Source organism: Zea mays, chromosome 10, assembly GCF_902167145.1.
Source record: "Zea mays cultivar B73 chromosome 10, Zm-B73-REFERENCE-NAM-5.0, whole genome shotgun sequence".
NCBI classification, from domain to species: Eukaryota; Viridiplantae; Streptophyta; class Magnoliopsida; order Poales; family Poaceae; genus Zea; species Zea mays.
Genome location: NC_050105.1, coordinates 34,794,575 through 34,818,769, shown reverse-complemented (window position 1 = coordinate 34,818,769; position 24,195 = coordinate 34,794,575). Strand labels below are relative to the sequence as shown.

General features: G+C 42.3%; 1 protein-coding gene across 1 annotated transcript; it reads right to left on the bottom strand.

The window, feature by feature from the left end:
• Window positions 1–2,418: 2,418 nt before the first annotated feature.
• On the bottom strand, window positions 2,419–7,380 carry LOC542414 (beta glucosidase 1). Its single transcript, NM_001371627.1, has 12 exons — window positions 7,051–7,380; window positions 6,750–6,819; window positions 6,559–6,617; window positions 5,789–5,864; window positions 5,561–5,638; window positions 5,347–5,443; window positions 4,855–5,110; window positions 4,421–4,754; window positions 4,300–4,334; window positions 4,119–4,221; window positions 2,961–3,075; window positions 2,419–2,818 (listed from the first exon to the last, which is right to left on the bottom strand). The coding sequence occupies exons 1-12, from the start codon at window positions 7,324–7,326 to the stop codon at window positions 2,617–2,619; spliced, it is 1,701 nt and encodes a 566-aa protein (NP_001358556.1). The 5' UTR covers window positions 7,327–7,380; the 3' UTR covers window positions 2,419–2,616.
• Window positions 7,381–24,195: the final 16,815 nt, after the last annotated feature.

Genomic DNA, 24,195 nt, shown 5'->3' with positions numbered 1-24,195 from the left:
TGTCGGGAAAATTTGGTGTTGGTGAGATTTATGTTTGTGAAACTTGTTTGAAGTGGTGATATTTTATGAGATATGTGGTGTAGGTGATACATGTTTTGATTCTGTGATATATGTGATGTCAATGATTTATATCTTTTGTTTGTTTGGATGGAATAACGAAAAAAATAAAAAGGGAGTCTTTGGGCACTTTGTTGAGTGTAACACTTGGCAAAGAGTGCCTTTGCCGAGTGTCGTGACCATAGCACTCAGCAAAGAAGGCACGACTAGAAAGCGGTAAAGCTTGTTTGTCGAGTGTTGTAGTCCTAACACTCAGTAAAGAAGCTCCCTTTGCCGCGTGCCTCCTAGCGCACTGGGCAAAGAGGCCCAATGATGCTCCCTTTGCCAACTGCCAGATAGGCAGACACTCGGCAAAGAAGCTCCCTTTACTGAGTGCCAGCTTGCAGCTCAAGGCACAGAGGCTACCGTGTGGGCTAACTGTAGCCTTCTTTGTTGAGCGCTAGGCCAGTAGGCACTTGACAAAGGCTCCCTCTTTACCGAGTGCCATTGAGTACACTTGGCAAAGTCTCTATCACCATCGTCAAGCACTAGATGGCACTCAGCAAAGACTTCGACAAATGCCCGACAAAAAGTACTCGACAAAGAAGCTATTGCCGTTGTATAGTTCACTAAGTCCTCTATACCGAGAGTTACACTCAGAAAAGAGTTTTCCGAGTGTTTTCTGGGTTTTGCCACGTGCCTATAGCACCCAGCAAAGCAACTGTGTCTGGTAGTGCTAGTATGGTCTTATGCCCCCCGTAATATCTTCTATCTATTGTTTGTTTGTGAACCTTACACCAACAGTTTCCATATTGTGTCTTGGACTTGCATGTTGTAGATCTTCAATGAGTCTTCTAATGTCTTTGTTTGAGGTGTTGATCATATCGATCACCACTTCTCCTTCATTCAAGTCCATGTTGTATCCTTTGAGCTATAACAAAACACTAGTAATTATTGTTAGTACAAATGTCATGTTGATCATCAAACACCAAAATTTTATTTATCAAATGGGCCATGGTCTATTTTCCTTACATGATTCACATATACATGGACTACATCAGAACATCCGATGATGACAGATTTACTAGCTTTTGTTCCCAATGCCAAGGAACTTTTATGGTCTATGAATATGCCTTTGGGTGCCCATTTGTAGGTTGGTGGAGATTATAGAAGCTAGATGGAATTGCTTCATGTGAAAAATAAATACACTACAACCTCACTGTGACCTTAGTAATCAATTCTCTAGGTTTAGAGTTGAGGTGATCTCTTATATGTTTAGGCTATCGAGATTATGGGGGCCATTGTGGATGACCAGTTACAGTGTTAATGCCTATAGTAAATCATGGTGTGGAGAAGCAATAACTTCATGTGTGTAGAGATGAGTGGACTATAGCACTTCCATGACAGAGAAACTTAGTGGTGATGATGGCACTAAGGTGATGGTAAGTGTGGAGCAGCAGTAGTTTGCTTTGTTGGCTTATGGAATGTGCCATGATTGGCAGGAGTCTCTATGGTGAACCAAACACCATGGATAGGGAAGGTTTGGTGATCGGGAAGTACCACGGTGGAACTTTGACATAAATTAGAGGTTGCATTTTGACATATGATATTATGGGATAAATCACCTTTTCGACAAGAGCTTGCCCTCTCTAATTCTTCTTCTTTACGTGTTGTATTTATTGATTCCTCTTTTGCATTAGGCGCTACCTAAAAACGAGTCTTTTCCGAGTGTTTTTTTGGCACTCGGCAAAAAGCTCTTTGTCGAGTGTCAAATATAAAATGCTTGGTAAAATAAAATACTCAGCAAAGAGCTTCTTTGCCGAGTATTTTCTTTTTGGCACTTGACAAAGAAATTCTTTGCCGAGTGTTTTCTTTGTACACTAGACAAAGGCAATTTTCAAATCATAGTTTGAAGCAGTAAATTAATTTAAATGAAAAATGTTTTAATTACAAAGTTGTATAAAAATATTTTTAAAACCATATAAATTTCTATTATACACCGCAGCTTCACGATAAAGCTGGAACACATAGCAGTGTCAAACACCCCTTTATTGTAGGTTTTTTTTCCCTGAGTTTATTTTCATTGCTTCCAAGCAAGACCTAAACTAGACACGAAATTCACTTCTCTCTTTGACGCTCTAGGTTACCTTTATTTCTTACCTTTTGACAGAACCATCAAGAAATACATGCAAAAATTTATTTCTTTCGAATTTACTCAAACAATAGCTATTTTATTGGTGGTGCGTTTAATTGGAAATCCTTTATTATCCTTAGCTATTTATTTTTGTCATATTAGATATAAATTTATATGGAAGTTGTTTGTTTTTGCTCTTTGAGAAATATAAAGACATCATCCATAGTGATTCAACATTATTGTGGATATTGAAACAGGGAAACCCATCACTTTATTTATTGCATGCATGACAAGGCCAGACTGAATTGGAACAACGCGTTATTAGCCACGGTGCTGGAGAGTATGCCTCCAGAGAACCTCTCGTGGCAGAAAAAAAAAGAGAAAATCTTCGGTTCCAAACCACACAGTTTTTATGGGCTGCACCCACATCATGAGGCCCCCGATTTTTAAGCTGGCGTAAGAATCTTCTTGCTGGGCTTTTTCGCGGTGTTGAACTCTTTCAACCACTTGGCAGACTCCTTCATGTAGCGCGTGCAGTTATTGTTGCGGTCGACGTAGACAATGCCATAACGTTCGGTGAAGCCGGCAAACCATTCAAAGTTGTCCAGCAGAGACCAAGCGAAGTAGCCTTGCACATTTGATCCCAAGCTGCATGAACGGATCCATTAATGCAAGCATTATCTTGATTGAACCATGCATGTGCCACATATAAATGATTGCAACAGAACAAAGAGCAATAAAAACGGAGGCGAAATATATACTAGAGATAAGTTCTAGTGTAGATTCATACTCTATTGATTCCTTAAGAGTAGCGATGTGGCGCTGGATGTAATCTAGCCTTTTGTAGTCATTTAAGGCAGCCTCCATGGGTAGAGGTGTCTCTTTGGTATCAACATCCCCGATTCCTGCACAAATAAAAATTGAATTGACGGCAAGTGCGACCGTATAGTAACATCTATCATAAACACAACCATCTAGATTTTTATTTCACAAAAAATAACACACAGCGCAACCAGATCCATTATTCAGGCTACGGTCCCAGCTTGCGTATATATCTTCTATAAGCGTGGATCATGAAAAGTTTAGTTACTTTCACCTGATGTTATGTTTTCAATATTTTCCTTGTTTAATAAGTATACCAAACTAAAAACCTACGTTGACAAAAGTTTCGTGAAAAGAAATAAAAGAGCCAAAAGTATCTAGTTTAGTTGAGTTGGTTATATTGTTTGAGTCAAATATCTCGCAAAAAGGTCATCTTAGGACTCCAGCCCAACATGTCCAGGTCCGCCGATGCAGGCTATGGGCCGATTCTGCATTTCCGCACATGGCTTGCTTAGAAGCCCATACATCATGTATACCATTAGATTATTAATCATTCCGCTAAAATATAGTTGTTTGTGGCACTCTTTTTTTCCATCCACATTAGAATAAATGATAATGAATATAAACGTACATACAAACTGCATTCGTAGATTAATTGATGAATATATGTTTAGTGTAAAAGGAATTATATTTTGAGATGTGGTGGGTATATGACAAGCTCAGGTTCAATGCACCTGATTTCATTTCTTTTCTTGCCGGACGATCCCGATTAGACCAGACACATCACTGGACCCGGTCATTGTCATAGTGACTCATCTAGCCTAGCTAATGCGTATGCATGGGAACGCTGCTTAAGTTAGCCTCTTGTGTGTGTTTATAGGATTAAGCTCATCTTTCAAACAGAGAAAACAGAGGTGTTCTTTCGAAATCCAGACCAGTTGTGACCGTGATCGAGTCTTTGTGATCACGAAAAGTTTAGTTACTTGTCACGTTTCGCTTGTTTAAAAATATAAAAAAACCCTTTATACAAAAAAAGGTCCATGAGAAGAATAAAAAAGACAGCGGTTTGTAGTTAGCTACAAGTTAGTACAACCTATGACTTAAATTGTAAAACCTTACTACTTACCGTTCTCGGTGATGTAGATAGGTGGGTTTCCGTATTTGTTCTTCATTATCATAAGGAGATCCTTCAAGCCCTCAGGGTACATGTAGATCCATGGATTTCCCATCTGTAAATTAGTGTAGTAAATATTATTCACTAGTTACCAATGTGCATATTACAATAAAAAAAATCAAAATATACATACAGGAGGACCAATGGGCTTCCCGTCAGGCCCGTTAACTGGATGACAGAAGAATAAAAGTGCACGATTAATATGAGAATGTCAAAAAAATTAATGGTGCGTTCAACTGTATATAGTTTCTTACCTTCTTGACTGGCGTAGGCGTCGTCAGTGTTGAGCACAGGTGAGTAGTTTGGTGAGATGTCGATGTTTTTGGAGAACCGTGAGGTGTAGTAGTTTAACCCCAACATGTTATAGGAACCGGCGAGCTTCTCCTTCTGCTCGTCCTTGAAGAAGGGTAGTCGTTCCCTAGCCAATGATCTCATGGAGAAGGGGTAGTCACCACGAACCACTGGCTCTAAGAACCATCCTAGGTTGATGTCCCATGACCTTTCTTCGGCCTGTTTATCCAGAAACGATGTTCCGTATGGCACACGACCCATTACGTCAAACGCAAGCCCTATGCGGGTGTCGTCGCGCTGCAATTTGTTTATTATTAGTATTTGATCATATATCGTGCCAATACCTATTGATTTTTAGAAGATTGTGTTTGAGAGACTTTTTTTACTATATATGTACCTTGTAATGCTTGTTGTAAAGATCAACAGCCTCAGCGTGGGCTAGGAGAATGTTATGGCCAGCAGTGTAAGGCTCGACGAGTGAATTCCCAGTTGGGTAGGCACAGTCTAGTCCAGGTGAGCACCGCCCTGGGGCAAAGACCCCAGTTCCGTAGGAAAAGGAAGTAAATGTCTGGGGCTCATTAAAGGTCAACCAATTCTTCACCTTGTCGCCGAAGTTATCAAAGCACACCTTAGCGAAGTAGGTGTAATCTTCTCTGAAAAAATGTGATAGCATATTAGCATATAACACTTCCATGAATGACAATACAACAATGTTTGTAGTCTGCCTAGATAATGTTTTTTTAATATTGGGCACACAAATTCATTGTCCAAAATCAAAATGTAAGTAACAGTATTTTTTTATTTTGTATGTCGACGGAATAAGAGCAACTAGACTGAACAACGATGATAGATAGGAGAATATCAATTAAGCTGGGTGTGTACTACTTACACAATGCTCTTATGACTCTTATCTAGGAAGCCGCCGTACTTCTCTTCTAGTGCTTGAGGTACATCCCAGTGGAAAATTGTTACATATGGCTCTATGCCTGGATTGCCATGAATAAAGAATGATTCGTGAAAACTTTTGCACACTGGATTACAATCTCCCATAAATAATACTAATGAGGCTGCTAAACGAGCCTGATAGAGAAATGGGGTTTTACCGTTTTCCAGCAACAAGTTGATGAGGTTTCTGTAGTACTTGATGCCATCCGGGTTAATACCTCCTTCTTTGGTTCCCTCTGAAAGTCGTTATGTTGAAATTAGCATTGTAACGCGATCCGAAAACTCTGAATGCATTTTAGTTGTACAGATCATTTTTACTGTTCGTCCGTTTCTAACTTTTTTACCATATGAGACATATTTGATTATTTTACTATATATATACTTACTCGGCAGTATTCTGGGCCAAGAGATAGAGAACCTATATGCGTCCATGCCCATTTCCTTGAGCAATCTGACGTCCGTCTGCACATTTAAAAATGCTGATATCAAAAATGGTAGCAATAATATATATTCGCAGACATTTTTAGTTAGAAGTGCGTATACATCAACAGTTATTTTGCTCGAAAAGGATCTCCACGATACGAAATATATTCTTCTATAACCATTTTTACATGTTTAAGAGAGTTAACTGCAAACAAACATTATGTCAGCTGGTTACCCAAAATTTCATCCTATTTCACACAAGAAAAGGACAACCTTTCCAACCGAGATCCAAAATTTTAGCTTAGAATAATAAGCAGAAAATATTTCCTGCGCAAGGAAATAGTTCATGTCCGACCTAATATTAATTTGAAAACTGTGGACTCCTTTGTTTTTTTTTCAGGTTTGTAATAGACTAATAACATAATATTTAAAACTTCCATAAGAAATATTATATGTTATATTGTTCTATAATCATTTTTACATCTTGGATGTTGTCAATGATGATTAGCTTCATGTTGGAGAGCTCCATGGCGGTCCAACAACAGGCCAAATTACAGATCATGAGCTCCATGGGCAAAGAAATTTTTCCCGCGGCGGGGCTGCTGCCTGTTTCGGATCCAGGCGGCCGAATATTTGGGTAAAAGAAAAATGGGATCTGAAACTGCCCGAAACTCATATTGCAAAATTAAAGGTGTCTCCGCTCCGAATTCCTACGGGCCGGGAGTGGACTTACTTTGTACATATGGTACGAATTCGCTCCAATGTCTGAATTGCTCCCGTCCAGTATCCTTTCTATTGATATGCACATGAAAGAGGCATAAAAAAATAAGGAAATAAACAAGGATATAACGTATGATGTTATTAATTATGAACAAACAAAAACAAGCTAATTAATCAAAGCTGGGGTATATATATGAACCTTACCCGGATGATTGTGGCAGAAGTGATCCCAGTTGCTTTCCCCCTTTCCATCTTCATTCCAAGCACCTTCAATCTACCAAGATATATCATTTCACTTTAGCATGTATCAAACAATTAATTAATTAGCTAGAATACAATACGTTTCGCGCGCGTGCGCACACACACATATATCAACTCCTTTTTGGTTTAGGTATATATATAAATCAGCTGCCATTATGTAACAGTGAACTACAGTAGTTTCTTTTCATATATGTATATATCTAACAGAGACGTAATAAACAACATTCGCGCTAGAAAATTATACTTGGTACGCTGAAGTGGCGGCACCGAAGGTGAAGTCAGAGGGGAACCAGTCCCTTTGTGGGATTTCCGAGGGGCTCAACATTTGGACTCCATTTTGGCTGCCTACTCTTGCAGATCGTGTAGTAAAGCTAAGGTTACACCTTCGCTTGCTGCTCTGTGGAGAAGAAGACGGCAGGTGGTGCCGTGAGAAACTCTCATTGTTGGGTCCTACTAGGTGGCTCCTAAGGCCAGGATGGGCTGCAGCGTGGTTCATGGCAGCAGCGAGAAGCGGAGCCATTTTCCCCCCCTTTGCTAGCTAGCTAGAACTAGAGCTTTGAGCTGCTTGTGAAGTGTGTAGACCAAGTGGAGCTGATGCATCTATTTATAGACGAGCTGGCTAGCTAGGATTGCTAAATGGTTGCCCAATAGTTTATCACTCCATGTCTCTGATACACGTACGTAAGTCGCCAAAGATGCTTCCTGGAAACTTATTATATCTCATATATAAATAATGTGTGAATCATTTTTTTAAAGATAATGTAAGATACAGATGTGATGTGTTATGAACTAATTAAGTAAATGCAAGTGGTGCAAGTGGTGGGCTGGGGCGCTCAGCCCGCCCCGCGTTTGCACGAGCCGCGACAGATAAGGACGCATCGTATGCATGTGGGGCGGCGACGGGTCAGCTCTTCTTCCCACGGTAGAACGAGCCGCGAGAGAGCAATTGCGGACGCATGCAATGATAGTATATTATTATATCACTGTTAAGAAAACGATACATAGATGTACCACGTTTAATTTCTTCCCAGCGGCGTTAAAATTAAAAAGAACGGCTACCACCTTTACAAATATAGTCAACGGATCCAATGACTACCTAACACCGTTCACATACACGGACTAGCTAGCTAGAGTTGGACGTCTTTAAAAAAATCATCTCCACAGATACGGCCAAGAACAACTGCGCCTTAAAAATAGGCAATTGATCAATAGAAAAGATTAGGATGGAGGTAGCCGTGTTATTCAGGGATAAACTTAGTGTTAATGTGTCGAGCATGGGACAATCCTATGGAAAGGATTATGACTATACCGATTTGACACCGCGCCATATCCATAATGACTAAAATATCGGATTTCTTCATTTTTTTTGTCAACGTGGTAAAACACTACCGGAATTGCAGGCTTTGCCGAATGCCGGCAGCTTTGCCGAGTGCCTTTTGTCGGGCACTCGGCAAAGGCGACTTTGCCGAGAGCCACTCGGTAAACTCCTGCTCTCGGTAACGAGCTGGTTTACCGAGTGCAGGACACTCGGCACAGGAGAACTCTCGGCAAAGATCTCTTTGCCGAGTGTCAAACACTCGACAACGGTGGCGCTCGACAAAGGATCGTCAGCGGCCGTCCTAAAGCTAACGGTCGTCAGCCTTTGCCGAGGGCCGATGGTTGGCACTCGGCAAAGAACTCTTTGCCGAGTGTCTTCCTTGGACACTCGGCAAAGCATATTTTTATTTTTTAGATTTTGTCTCCCAAACTTTTTGTGGTATATTCCTGCACTATGTAAACCTACATGTATCATTTGTGGACAATTATAACAGAGTTTTCAATCGTTAGTAGATTTAATTCGTTTATTTGAATTTCTCCGGAAAATCCAGATTTGAACTGCAGGTCACTCGAAACTTGAAAAACCGTTCATGCAAAAATGATATTCATGTTACTTAGCATAAGTTACGACCGATTTCAGGAGCGGACCAGAAACTTCGAGCAACATGCTCACTAAACATGGCCGTGAACTTGCCATCTACATGTTTAAAAATTATATAAAATACAAACAAAGTCAGAAAATCATGAAACTTGTCCACGTGTCATGATATCATATGTACAGGCTGTAATAAAAATTTTGAAAATGTTTCGAGAAAGCTGTGATAAAATTTGAAAATCATGAAACTTGTCCACTTATCCACATGTCATGATATCATATGTACTCGAAATTTGAAAATGATCACTAAACATGGCCGTGAGCTTGAGAAGATATTTCCACCTGGCTTCTTCAATCCAATGCAGCATTTGATTCTTCATCTCCCCTATGAGGCACGAATGGGGGGCCAGTGCAGGGACGTTGGTGCTATCCAATCGAGAGATGTCTAAATACTATTCGAAAGAAATGTAGAAATAAATGCAAAATTGAGGCTTCCATTGCAGAGGCATACATTCTAGAGGAGGTCTCAAACTTCACAACAACTTATTATGGTGACAAACTGCCGAGCGTGCATAATCCACCCTCTTGTTACAATGATGGCGACAATGAATCAAACCTTAGCATATTTCGAGGCCAACTCGGAAGCGCAAGTGGCTCGACCACCAAGACCCTGACACATGAAGAGTGGCTGCATATCATGCTATACGTATTGACCAACCTTGAAGAGGTGACGCCATACATGGAACAATTTCTTCATGAATTCTGGCATCGATCAAGGGACCCCACTCCACAGGAATATGACACTCTTGTTAGAAAGGGTGCGAGAAATGGGTTGCCCGATTTCATTTCCTGGTTCAAACGTAAGGTACGTGCTTAGTTTATAAAAGAGATACGTCTTTGAACTCAATTTAGCGTCTTTTAACTTGTGAATACTTGCAGGGCCAAAGAGATCCGTCTATGAGTGCCGAGTTGAGACAAGTAGCCAACGACTTTGCTTATAGGGTCAAGAAATATTCTAGGTATGACATCAATGGATACCGTTTTCGCACAACAAACTATGGCAAAAGTCGGCCCAATCGGAAAACAACGTGTTCTGGAGTCTTTACGCCCGGCCTTGACAATGTCGATTATTTTGGACGAATCGAAGAAATATATGAGCTCAATTTTTATGGTTCGAAACCTCTTACTCCAGTGATATTCAAATGTCATTGGTTTGACCCTCAAGTGACGAGACAGACACATTCTAATCTTGGGATAGTTGAAATTCGACAAGATTCCACCTTAGCAGGAGACGATGTCTATATCGTGGCCCAACAGGCCACACAAGTGTATTATCTCCCATATGCGTGCCAAACGGAAGAACATCTTTAGGGTTGGGATGTTGTGTATAAGGTATCGCCGCACGGGAGGTTACCTGTTCCTAACGATGAAGATTACAACTTAGACCCGGACACATATGATGGAGAGTTCTTCCAAGAAGATGGGCTAGAAGGGCGATTTGAGATAGACTTAACTGAAGCTATCAGAATGGACGTAGATATTGAAATGGTTGTTGATGAGGAGGATGATGAGGTGCAAAATGATAATGACTTAGTAATCCTTGAAGGCAATGACATTAATGATGAACTTGCGTCTTCCGATGGTGTTGAGATTGAAATGGTTGATAGTGATGATGAGAGTTATGATCCGGCTAACCCTGACACATATGAAGATTATTTTTAATCGATCTAATGCTATATGACTTTTTATTTCGCACCTGTTTTTAAATACATCTTTTTATATGTGCTTATTTGTTTACTCTTAATTGCAGGTTGTTGGACAAATATGGTGGGCGGTTGGCTGAGGAGGAGGAGGGGGAGGAAGAGTAGGACGGCGGACGAGGCAGAGCAGGTCGAGGCACAACAGGAGGCGCAGCAGGACGACCTTGTCTAGCAGCAGGTGGAGCCTCAGGTCGACGACGACCAGCAGCATGACGCCTCAGGTTCTGGCGGCTCAAGTTCAAGGAGCATCTACTTGCGAGGCCCCGCGAGTCTCACTCCGCGTCCCATACTTCGGGACAGGCGACCGCTGATTCGGCCGGATGGGGAGAGGTATGTAATTTTATGTTCTTCATTCTATTATGTGTTCAAAATCATAATATAAACTAATACTTTTTATTTATCACTTGGACAGGTCTTGGACGGTTCTGGATTATGCTGGGGGTCATCGTCGCCCCCCCCCCCCCCCAATGGCCTCCTCAGCCTGTTGTGCAGGGAACACTTCCCTGGACTAGTGGAGTACGCCGGAGTGACGAGCCTAGCTTTCACCTTCGACCACTACGTCGTCGCCCCTGATGCAGTAGACCGGGACGACCGGGAATTCGCAAACAAGGCGGAGCGGGTGAAGCAAGAGCTGTGGGTAAGTCTTAGTATAATGTAAAATATGTCGCATTCGTTGCAAATTCTTGAAATAATGTATGGATACATCGTTTTTTATGCAGGATTTCTTCAGATGCGAGGCTGGATACGAGGCTAGGGCGGATGCGGTGGCCACCACGAGCTGTAAGAAGCTCGTCGTGGACATGCACTATGAGGCCCGAATCCAGGCCATCGTCACCTACCATTGCTCCGTCCTTGGGGAGAGGGTGAACAAGCAGCAAGCCCGAACCATGTCCTTGACCAGGGACCAGTACCTGCAGGTAAAGTCATGCATGTTTGGTTCCAGCACTCCATGCATGAATTGTATTTTATCTTCTGATATGCACTTTATGTGTTTACTTTATAGGTGATTCCACATTGGTGCGCCGCACATCCTCTGTGCTGGGAGTAGATGGTGGATAGGTGGTGTTCGGCTAAGTGGGAGGAGGCACACACCGCTAGCCGGGAACGGCGTATGATGATGCAAGGTCCCTCCCACCACCAAGGCAGCAGGAGCCTGGGGAAATATGCCGAAGCATGGGTACACACTCTTTTTTATTTAGGTATATAGCATTGGACTACATATTGTTTCTAACTATCTCGTTGGTTTTCTTGCAGTCGACGTCACATGGTGGCCGGCCTTGCTCCACCTTCTCGGCCTATGCTATGGCCCATAAGGGCAAGGCAACGTCAGACGTCACCTACAACCCGGATGACGGGCCCGAGGCCTACACCCACCCCGCCGTCTACAACCGCCTTCATGACTACACCGCCATGGCGCAGGAGGTCCATGGCCCAGACTATGATCCAAGCACCGAGCCGATCGACCCCGATGTGCTCATGAGGGTCGGAGGAGGCAAGAGACATGGGCGCTACTGGATTGCCGACTTGGCAATCGACTCGTCCTCCACTCCCACTCTGTCTCAGGTAAGAGCAAGGAGCACGGGCTCGAGTCCAGCCATACGACCTCGGCACGACAGCTCACAACTTCGCATACAGCAACTCGAGGTTAGTGCTTTTGTAACTCGTCCTTCCTTGAGTTATATACCTTCTCTTTGAGTTACTATAACGTTGGCTTGTAATATTACAGACTCAACTAGAAGAAGAGAGGAGGGAACGTCACGAGATGGAAGCAAGGATTATGGCGGAGCGGGAGGCGGAGCGGGAGGCTCGCCTGGCGGCTGATCAGAGGATGACGGAGATGTTCCAGTACATGCAGAGCCTTGGCGCCGCACAGGGCATCGCTCTGCCACCTCCATTGTTCCCTCCAGTTGACCCAGCTCTCTTCCATACTCCTGTGAGTATCAAAATTGTAGTTAGATGTTGGTAATGCATCTGGTATAACACATACAATCTCTTCTCTGTGCAGGGCCAATCTGCGGCCGCATCCAACAACCCTCCTGAAGGGTTCGGCCCAACGCCACCAGACCAACCGCCCACCTCCATGAGTTTTATGTTTTCAGTGTTGAATACTTATGTCTGTGTGTTTGAAGACTTCAGAACTTATGTTAAATACTTATTGTTGGGGACTTGTTCTCAAATGCTTCGAATTAAGAACAAAGCAACATAGAATGTTAAATGTTAAAGCCCTTCGTCCGCTGAAGCATTATTTCCCCAAGGATTTAATGAGCTTCGGACGAAGGTTATGAATAATATATCACGAAGGTTACACCTTCGTGATCAAAGATAAAACAATGTGAAATGAAATACAAGATATAAAACGTTATAAAACATCAAGAATAAATAACATTATTCACTCATTTTATAATGTAAACTAAAATATTAAAACATAATATTTAAGTACGTTTGTACCTTCGCTTTGGCAGGAAACAATAATTCCAGAGTAATGCGTCAATAATTACAAAATTGTGTGAACAGTAAAGGAGTACTGTTCACTATTTATAGGCACAGGACGCATCCTGTAAGAAATTACAATCATACCCCTTACAAAAGATTACAATTATGACTCAAACCCTTATGGACTAAAAAGTCATTCCATCTTTAAGTCGGTTCGATCCTTCGTCTTCGGATACGTTATAATATCGAAGCTTCATGAGCGGTAGCTTCGGTATCACGCATAAACAGGTTTTGCCGAATGTGTTTCTTCCTGCAGGACCTTCGGCGACGAAGAATACCCCCAACAGTAGCCCCTTCGCGGTGCTAGATCGTTTTTCGTAACGAGCTTGATCCGTGAAAAAGTCTCTTAGGCTTCGGGAAGCTGAAGGTCCAAAAAACACCTTCCCTAAGCTCGTTGCCGGGAAATGATACAATTTCCGAGCGCGAGGCGGTCCCACCATGCAGGTTCACCTTCTCGGGTTTTGTGGCCCACCGTTCAGTGGGTGCGAGCGACTGTTTGTCTGGTGTAAAAGACTTGACAATTCACCTTCTTACCTGCAGCACTATATAAACAGACGGGTAGGTGTGAAGTTACCACAACATTCATTGCTATTGCGCTGTTTTGCTGCAAAAAATTTAACCATAGCCGAAGCTTGACTTTTGCATTCAAACGAAGCACCACTTTGGATTCTGCTTCATCACAAGAAGAGCTTCAGAAAAAAGGTTATTAATTTCCAAAAAACTTCAAGAAATTTATAATAAAATGGCTAGAGTATGCTCCACTGCCAGGGTTGATCGTGATGGAGGTGAGACCGAAGCCACTGAAACTGTTTCGATTTCCGAAGCAATGAGGCGTTCTGGGCTGGTTTCATCAGAGGACACACCTGCTACCGAAGCAACACAAGCTGATGTTGAAGAAGTTGGTTCCGAAGATGAGTACAGCTGCGGGGTGCCAAGTAAACCTAGTCATCTGGACTTTGGAAAGTCTACCATCTCTGAAGCTGATCTTCCTAAAATGGTGAAGCTGGGTTATTTTAGTGAGGCCAAGAAGGAATTAATTCGTTTTGGTGGAGAAGAAACTATCCCAAAGCCAGGAAAGGATGAGGTAGTAGTCTTCAAAAGTTTTCTTAAAGCTGGTTTAAGATTCCCCCTAAACAAGATGATTGCTGTTGTACTGAAGAAGTTTGGGATTTACCTTCATCAGCTGACCCCTAATGCTATCGTTAGGTTAAGTGTTTATATTTGGGCCCTTCGTAGCCAGGGAGTGGAACCGTTCGGTGAGGGTTTCTGCCGAGTTCATGAATTACACTACTAGACTAAAGCCAGAGGAGACGGTCTGCACGAGAATTTTGGCTGCTACAACTTTGCTTATCGCAAGACTACGAAGTTTCCAGTGATAAGCTACCGAAGCAAATGGCAAGCCGGATGGAAGTCTGAATGGTTTTATGTTAAAGTTGATGAAGATGAAGATAAATTGGTCCAGAGTCCGCTAGAATTGACCTTCGGAGAGACGAGGCCCCGATGCAACATGATAATGGGGAGCCCGAGTCAGATTGCTTTGGCTGAATTTCGAGTGATTTCATATCATATTGGCACTAGAGACTTAGTGCAGGAATTTTTGGCTTTTAGAGTGTTCCCAACGCTGAGGGAGTGGGAGATGCCAAAGCTAGAGGGAGAAAATAAGAAAGGAGAACTTGTTCGATTGCCTTATCACTACAAGTTTAGAAAACATTTTAAAGCACCCTGCCAAGAGTGGTTGGACACAATTGAGGTTATGTGCAACGAGATCCTCGGCAACTACTCCAAGAAAGAAGATCAGTTAATGACTGCGGCCTTCGGCACTCGTCCGAAATGAAGATTGAATCGGGTGTTGGATGTCTTAAATTTTGATTACCCTGACTATGAGCAACTGGGCGGAGATGCCGAAGGCCAGAAAAGAAAAAGGATTGCCATCGTCCTTGACAAAGAGGGTACTAAATTGGCTAAAAAGGATAAAGAAATTTCTGAGAAAAGAAAACCGAGCCCTGAGCCGAAGATAGCTGCTCCAAAGAAAAGAAAAGCTGCATCCCCGAAACCAAAGACTTCGAGCCAAGAGGAAGAAGCTCCTGCTACACCTTCTGCTGCCGAAGTGGAAGAGATTCTAAAGGTAATGACTGAACCTTTTCCTATCAAGCTAAGTCCGCTGGCACCAGAACTGACGAAGTTTTTTCAGAAGGAAAAGGAACCTTCGGCAACAGAAAGTCCTGCTAAGCCAAAAAAATGGAGAATTATCCAAGTGACCGATGTCATTCATCAGACACCGCCACCGACAACGGCGTCGAAGATACCATTTATTGAAAGTGCTGGCACTGCCAAAACCGCAGCCACCGGAGCCGAAGCCACCAGAGCAGCCACCGAAGCCGAAGCCACCGGAGCCGAAACCGAGACCGCCGAAGATCCTAATCTAGAAACCACACTTGGTGATATTGATAACATACTTGTAAAAATGGCTGAGGAAGAAGTTGCTGCGGCCACGGTGGACACGACAATTGAGAAAGGAAAAGAGCAAATTGAAGATACTTTGGAAGAGAAAAACTTCAATTTTCAAGATATACTGGGACAAGAGTTATTAGAGACTGAAAAAGAAGAGCTAAAGAAATATGTTGTATCCCGTGGGTACAAACTAGGGGCTCTGCTGTTTGGCAGAGTCAATGAAGGGAAACTAAGATGCCTTCGGAATCGAACCGAGGCCAAGGTTGTTAGGACTTTTTCAAAGAACGTTGGCCTGCCGAAGATTGAAGCGGACCTCTGCAGGTATCAGCGACAGCATATCGCCGGTAGCTTGTTCTACGCTAATTTCAAGGTAAAAACTCTCAACTTTTTATTGTTTTTTTTGAATTAAGATGTTTTCTGACGAAGGTTGTTTTGGCAGAGTATATTACTAAGTAAAGTGCTGAGGGTGCAACAAGATCTTGAGGACGAGAAAAACGAAGCTACCATCAAATATCTAGAAAACAAAGTCAAAAATTACGAAGCTGCTTTGAAGAAAAAGGACTTCGTCATTCGAGACCTTGAAAATAAAGTTAAAGATCACGAAGCTGCCTTGGAGAAGAAAGACTTCGTTATTCACTCTATGGAAGGTTCAGTGGCTGAAGCTCAAGCCGAAATTGACAAATTAAACAGCGAATTACTCAAAAAATCAGAAAAATCTGAGCAAGAAAAGAAGAATCTCGAAACAAGTCTCAAGACCGAAATTGAGAAGAATTCAAATTTGCAGAAATCATTGAAGGAGCTTCAGGAAAAATGCTTAGATTTCAGCAACCGATGTGTGCAGCGGCTGAAGGATGTGTTTTACTCAATTGGAGCCAGCTCTGATAAGTTTACACCTTCAGCTGAAAACCTGCCAAGCACCTTTGAATACATTGAGGGCGAAGTTGATGCACTTGACGAAGTTATCGCTGGGCATGCCGATTTCTGCGCCCTGTTAGCTTCTCGAGGCACGGCTACTGCTTTCCTGAAGGCTGGCTACACGCACGGGAAAATTGTTAATAGGCCAAACTTCAGTTTGTCGCCAGCAGATTTGATTGACATCCCCAGCCTAGCTCGAAGCATAGGAAACAGGTTTATGACCCAGATTTGGATAAACGGCGGGCGAAAAATGGCTGGTGACGAAGCTCGGAGCCACCTTAAGCCAGTGAGAAACTTATACTTGTTACTTTTACCTTCTCCTTGAACTCTGCGCTTTTCTCATTCCGTTTTAATATGTACAGGATGATGAAGCTAAAGAATGACAAGCTGAAGCTTTAACAGATGTTCCGAAAGACTTTGCTGCATAAGATTCTAGAGAGAATTTTGTAATATAATTGTAAAGAAACTTATGTAAATTTGTGCGTACCTTGTAATATATCTTTTTCCCTTTGTCCGTGTACGATCTGCTTTGCTATGGACGAAATTTTCTTTTTTGAGTCAAAGGTGAAAAACACCTTCCCTTCTTTTCGTACACAACGAAGCATGAAAATTTCTTCTTTCAGTTTTTCTCCGAGGCTTTATCCTCATTGCCGAAGCATCTGCCTTTTCTGTATGATATGATGACAATGATCCTATGTATGTCTAAATGAATGTTTATGAATGCAAATGTCATGATGTAATGTATCGTGCAAATGAATGTCCGAATATATATTCGAAGCCATAATCATAGCCTTCACTCCCTTAGGAATGACTCAAATCGTTTTGCCGCTTATTTTTCGGCCTCACCGTTTACTTTTCGGTGTATCAGCGCTGACTTTTTGCTGTAAGCCTCCCTTAGAAGCTTCTTCGCCTTTTACTTCGGCGGAATCAGCATTTATTTTTCGCTGTAAGCCTCCCTTAGGAGCTTCTTCGCCTTTTACTTTGGCGGAATCAGCGTTTATTTTTCGCTGTAAGCTCTGCATTCCCTTAGGAACGACTTTTGAGCTTCTCCTTGTTTTCTTTTCTTTTTCCTTTGCACTCGATGGTGCGTTCCCAGCTTTTACATTTACATCTTTGGGGGATATTGCTCTTATAAAGTAGAAATAAGAAAAAGAAAAATTACATGTTGTGGCCCCATTAAAAACCTTTCTCCCCCTTTGGAAAGTAAAAGGGTGCCACAAGAAAGAATAGAAAAAAATACATCAAACTAAACATAATATCGCCGAAGCTCATCCGCATTCCATGATCTAGAAATGTCGTTGCCGTCCATATCCTTCAATCTGTAGGAACCGGGTCTTGACGAAGATACTACCAGAAAAGGTCCTTCCCACTTCAGTTGTAGCTTGCCTACTATCTCTGGGTTGGCTACTCTTCGAAGCACCAAATGTCCTGGCTCAATATTCTTTAGCCGAACCTTTCTATCACGCCATTTTATTGTTTCGGCTTGGTATTTATTGATGTTTTCCACAGCTTGAAGCCTGATCCATTCTATAGCATCTTTTCCACAGAGTAATCAGCTTCAGTTTCGTCTTCTGCCGAAGCTACTATTCTTATTGATCCTACTTTTGCTTCTTCCGGAGTTATTGCTTCGTCACCAAACAGCAATTTGAATGGTGTAAAACCTGTTGATCTTGATATTGTTGTGTTGTGGCTCCACACTACTTTGATTAATTCATCTGGCCACTTTCCCCTGGACTGATTGAAGATTAACTTCATTATTCCTGTCATTATGATGCCATTAGCCCTTTCAACAAGTCCATTTGACTCCAGATGCCGAACTGATGCAAAATGGATCTTCGTGCCAATTTGTTCACAAAATTCTCTGAAAGCTTCGGAGTCAAACTGCGTTCCATTGTCCACAGTGATGGCCTTCGGCACTCCGAAGCGACAGACAATATTTTGCCAGAAAAACTTTTGAATAGTAACCGAAGTTATTGTGGCTAAAGGCTTTGCCTCAATCCATTTAGAAAAATATTCCACTGCCAGTACAACATATCTTAAGTTCCCTTGTGCTGGTGGTAGCGGACCTAACAAATCAAGACCCCATCTTTGCAACGGCCAAGTGGGTTGTATTAGCTGGGTTAGAGGCGAAGGTTGTTTTTGATCTCTTGCACATCTCTGACAGCCTTCGCACTTTTGGACTAATTCCGCTGCATCCGAAGCTGCCTTTGGCCAATAAAATCCTTGACGAAAAACTTTTCCCAGCAAAGGCCTAGATCCAATGTGAGATCCACACAGGCCTGCGTGTATTTCCTTCATCAATTCTATACCTTCGGCTCTGGATAAACATTTGAGTAGTGGAGAACAGACCCCATGCTTGTACAGCTCCCCTTCTATTATAACATATGGTCGAGCTCTTGCCTCTATTCTCTTGTTATAAGCTTCGTCATCTGAAAGAAAGTTACCCTGAAGGAAAGAGATGATCTCAGTTCTCCAGTCTTCACTATAAACAGGAGATATATTGAGGACTGCTCTTTCAAAAAGTTCAACCGAAGGTGCTTTTATTGATTCGAAAAATACTTCCGAAGGTAAGGGCAGCCCCTATGCTGCTGACTTGGCTAGCAAATCAGCATGTTCATTTTCTCCTTGAGGAATATTTTTGACAGAAAATCCCTCAAAGGAAGCTTCAATCCTTCGGACCGTGTCTAAATATTTCTCAAGCTTCGGGTCTCTTGCTTTACAACTCTTGTCAATATGACCAGAAATAACCTGGGAATTAGTTTTAAGAACTGCCCTTCTAATTCCCATTGCCTTTAACTTCCAAAGACCCAAAAGCAAAGCTTCGTACTCAGCAATGTTATTTGTGCAACAGAAATCAAGTCTTGCTGCGTAGCAAGTTTTAACTTTGGAGGGTGCGACCAACACAGCGGCTGCTCCTGCCCCGAAGGTTCCCCAAGAACCGTCGCAGAATACTGTCCAAACTTCGGCATCTTTACTCGCTTCTTCTTCCTGAGCCCCTGGCGTCCAGTCAGCAATGAAGTCTGCTAACGCTTGGGACTGAATCGAAGATCTATGCACATAATCAATGCAGAACTCATTGAGTTCCGCAGCCCATTTTCCAACCCTTCCAGTAGCTTCTCTATTTCTCATAATATCTTTCAATGGTTGTGAAGAAGGGACAATTATATTGTATGCTTGAAAATAGTGCCGAAGCTTCCTGGAAGCCATCAAAACAGCATACAGCACCTTCTCCAATTCTGTATAATTTTTCTTTGATAAACTAAGAACTTCGGATACAAAGTATATTGGGGCTTGCTTTTTGACTTGCCCTTCAAGCTTTTCTTGAACAAGTGCCGCACTTACCGCTGAGTGCGAAGCTGCTACATATAACAACAGAGGAGCCCCTGGCGTTGGTAAAGTTAACATCGTTCGAAGGCTCTCTACTGAACTGGTCCCCATTGAAAAACTTCGGCTGACTTCAACACTTCGAAGAATGGTAAATTTCTCTCTGCTGATCTAGATATGAATCTGTTGAGAGATGCCAGTCTTCCTGTCAATCGTTGAGCCCCTTTTTTGTGCTTGGTGGTTCCATTCGAAGGATAGCTTCGATTTTATTTGGATTAGCCTCAATCCCTTTTGTTGAAACTAGGCAGCCAAGGAATTTCCCCTTCTTTACTCCGAAGACACACTTTTCTGGATTCAGTTTTAGACCAGTCTGTCTAAAATTAGCGAAAGTCTCCTGCAGATCAGCAATGTGATTTTCTTGCTTCGTGCTTTTTACAATGATATCATCAACATAAGTTAGCACATTTCTGCCTATCTGAGAATGAAGAACCTTTGCTGTCATTCTGCTGAAGCTTCCTCCAGCATTCTTGAGCCCCTCAGGCATCCGAAGGTAACAATATGTTCCGCTAGGGGTTATGAAGTTGGTTTTTGGCTCATCCTCCTTCTTCATCCAAATTTGATGATAGCCTGAATAACAATCCAACAGACTCATAAGTTTTGATGAAGCTGCTGCATCAACTAGGGAATCTATCCTTGGCAATGGAAACTCATCCTTCGGAAAAGCCTTGTTGAGATCAGTAAAATCAATACACATCCTCCATTTGCCATTGGCCTTTTTTACCATAACAGTGTTAGCCAGCCATTCTGGATACTTCACTTCTCTAATGACTCTGGCACTGAGGAGTCTTTTTACTTCATTTCGAGCACCTTCGGCCTTGTCATCAGACATCTTCCAAAGCCTCTGCTTTCTAGGTCTGAAGGATGGATCAACATTGAGCGAGTGTTCAATAACATCCTTGTTGACACCACAGAGATCGTTAGCTGACCATGCAAAGACATCTTTGTTGTTGAAGAGAAACCTTATCAGGGTTTTCTCTTGTTCCTCAGACAATTGAGATCCCAGCAGCACCCTCTGCTCTGCGATATCTTCGCATAAAAGCATGGGTTTCGGCTGATCAACCGAAGCAGCCTTCTCCCTTCTGTACTTGTACTGCTCACAAGCTTCGGCTTCATCTATATTGTGGATTGCCTTTGAATCAGTCCAATTCCCCTCAGCCTTTCTGGCAGCTTCCTGACTCCCATGAATAGCAATAGGTCCCTGATCCGAATGTATCTTCATGCAAAGATATGCTGGATGAAGAATTGCTTTGAAAGCATTGAGTGTTCCGCGACCAATGATAGCATTGTAAGGATACTCCATATTGACAATGTCAAACACAACTTGCTCAGTCCTTGTATTGTTGACGAATCTGAAGGTCACTGGCATGGTAATCTTACCAAGCGCTACAATCTGTCTTCCTCCGAAGCCACAAAGAGGGTGTGTAGCATCATGAATCTTGTCTTCGGGCTCTTGCATTTGTCTGAAGGCCTTAGCAAATATAATATCCACTGCACTGCCTGTATCAACCAAAACATTATGGACCAGAAATCCTTTGATCACACAAGAGATAACCATAGCATCATTGTGTGGGTAATCCTTGAGCTGAAGATCCTCTTGAGAGAAGGTAATTGGGATGTGAGACCATCTTGACTTGATGAAGGGTCCTTGTACCCCTACATGTTGTACTCTTCTCTGTGCCTCCTTCTTCTGTTTCTTGTTAGCCAGCTCTAAGCATGAACCGCCTGTTATCGGGAGGATTAGCTTCGGAGCCGAAGCAGCTCCAGCTTGGTTCTTGAACGAAGCCATCAGCTCAAAAAGTGGAAGTGAGTTCACCGGAGGTGGGCGCCAATGTTGGGGACTTGTTCTCAAATGCTTCGAATTAAGAACAAGGCAACATAGAATGTTAAATGTTAAATCCCATCGTCCGCTGAAGCATTATTTCCCCAAGGATTTAATGAGCTTCGGACGAAGGTTATGAATAATATATCACGAAGGTTACACCTTCGTGATCCAAGATAAAATAATGTGAAATGAAATACAAGATATAAAACGTTATAAAACATCAAGAATAAATAACATTATTCACTCATTTTATAATGTAAACTAAAATATTAAAACATAATATCTAAGTACGTTTGTACCTTCGCTTTGGCAGGAAACAATAATTCCAGAGTAATGCGTCAACAATTACAAAATTGCGTGAACAGTAAAGGAGTACTGTTCACTATTTATAGGCATAGGACGCATCCTGTAAGAAATTACAATCATACCCCTTATAAAAGATTACAATTATGACTCAGACCCTTATGGACTAAAAAGTCATTCCATCTTTAAGTCGGTTCGATCCTTCGTCTTCGGATACGTTATAATATCGAAGCTTCATGAGCGGTAGCTTCGGTATCACGTATAAACAGGTTTTGCCGAAGGTGTTTCTTCCTGCAGGACCTTCGGCGATGAAGCATACCCCCAACACTTATGTTTGTGTTGGATACCTATGTTAGAGCTTGAGACGTATGAGACTTATGTTTGTGTTGGATACTTGTGTTGAACACTTATGTTTGTGATGGATATTTATGTTTGTGTTGACTATTCATGTTTGTGATGATATATGTGATGTATATATGTGATATATGTGATGTATATGTGATATCTTTTGTTTGTTTGGATGGAATAGGGAAAACAAATAAAAAAGGTGCCTACTGGTCACTTTGCCGAGTGTTACACTCGACAAAGAGTCTCTTTGCCGAGTATCAAGGCCATAACACTCGTCAAAGAACCAAGACCTGGGCATCGGTATAGGTTCTTTGCCGAGTGTAATGTCTCTGACACTCGGCAAAGAAACACGCTTTGCCGAGTGCCGGACCTAGCACTCGGCAAAGAACCTGACATGGGGACCCTCCCTGACGGGTTCTTTACCGAGTGTCTCAGGTGGCACTCGGCAAAGATGGATCCTTTGCTTTTAATAGGTTACGATCATATCTAAAGGAGAAATTAGATGGTATCCAACTTTTTACTTTAACTTAATTACATCAGCAAGCTTTGGCTTGAGAAAGCCGAAGCAAATATACGCCTACGCTTAAGACGACTCGTCACAATATCCACATAGTTGATCGTGACCAAAGTAGCTCAGATGACGAGCCACGGGAAATGTATGCTGCTGAACTAGTTTGGCTCGCCAAGGCTAAACCTCTAACTTGCTTCTCTTTTTAGCCAGTTCAAAAGAATCAGCAAGAATAAGTTAAATTTACTTTTAATTTTACTAAATGTGATAATATATTTGATGTATTACTTAAAAGTAGCTATATTAAGATAACTCGTACTATTGCCTTCCGATTAATTAAAAAGGTGAGCTTATTGTAAGTGGAATAATTCTTTTTTCTCATGCCACTAATATTTATATTGTATTTTTTCTACAGGTACACTCAACCATAAATGAGGGTCAGTTGAGTTTCTAGGAAATGCAGATTGACACACAACCCTTCCTTGCCAATAATATAGATCTGGTTGATAAGAAAGTCTTGGTTCAGTCTGACATGGTCCATAAAGAAAAAGGGAAGTGCATTGTCATCGACGAACCTTAAGTCCATGATGAGAGCACACTACCGAACTCCAGATCTTTGTCGAGTGTCAAGTTGTTTATCGAGTGTAATTTATCGGGCACTCGGCAAAAAAACTTTGTTGAGTACCACGCTCGACAAAGAATGCCACTCAACATAGACCTCCTTTGCTGAGTGTCAAACACTCGGCATACACCGATGCTCGGCAAAGGAGTCTTTGCCGAGTGTCAAGCTCTCGGCAAAATGTGACCCTCGGCAAATGGTCGTCAGCAGCCGTCTATAGTTGACAGCCAGTCGAGTGTTAGGAGTTGACACTCGACAAAATTACTTCTTTGCCTAGTGTCCTCGGGCAGACACTCAGCAAAGTATATTTTTATTTCTTTTCTTTTTTCACCAAACTTTTTATACTACGTTTCTACACTATATAGACCTACATGTTCCATTTTGGCAAAAGATATGAAATAAACAAGTTTTAGAATTTAAAACCCTAAATTAGGTCTAATTCTGTGATAAATTAAAAGCCTAGGGTTCTTTCTGCAAGATTATAGGGGTCTGTACGTGTAAACCAGGGACAATGGGTTGGTTTCCGGAAAATCGAGGGTTTCTTTAGCAAAACTGCCATGAGAGGGGGTACGGGGTTGTACCAGTCGTCCGATCTCTGATCAACGACCTGCATTTGATCTGAGCGCGAGCGCGCATGTCGGGCGTGCGGCGAGCGCTGATAGGCAAGCCAGGGGGTGTTAGCAACCTGAGGCAGGACTGGCTGGTCGGGCCCAGCTGCAGGGGCGCAGACGCGGGCACGCACACCTGAGCGGTCGGATCCGAAACAAACAGTTAAGATTAGATCTAGTTATTTAAAACAGGGTCGTCTGATTTAGGATGGACGTCTGAGATCAGTGGGGCCCTTGGAAGGGCACGGGAAGGTTCGGGATGGCAC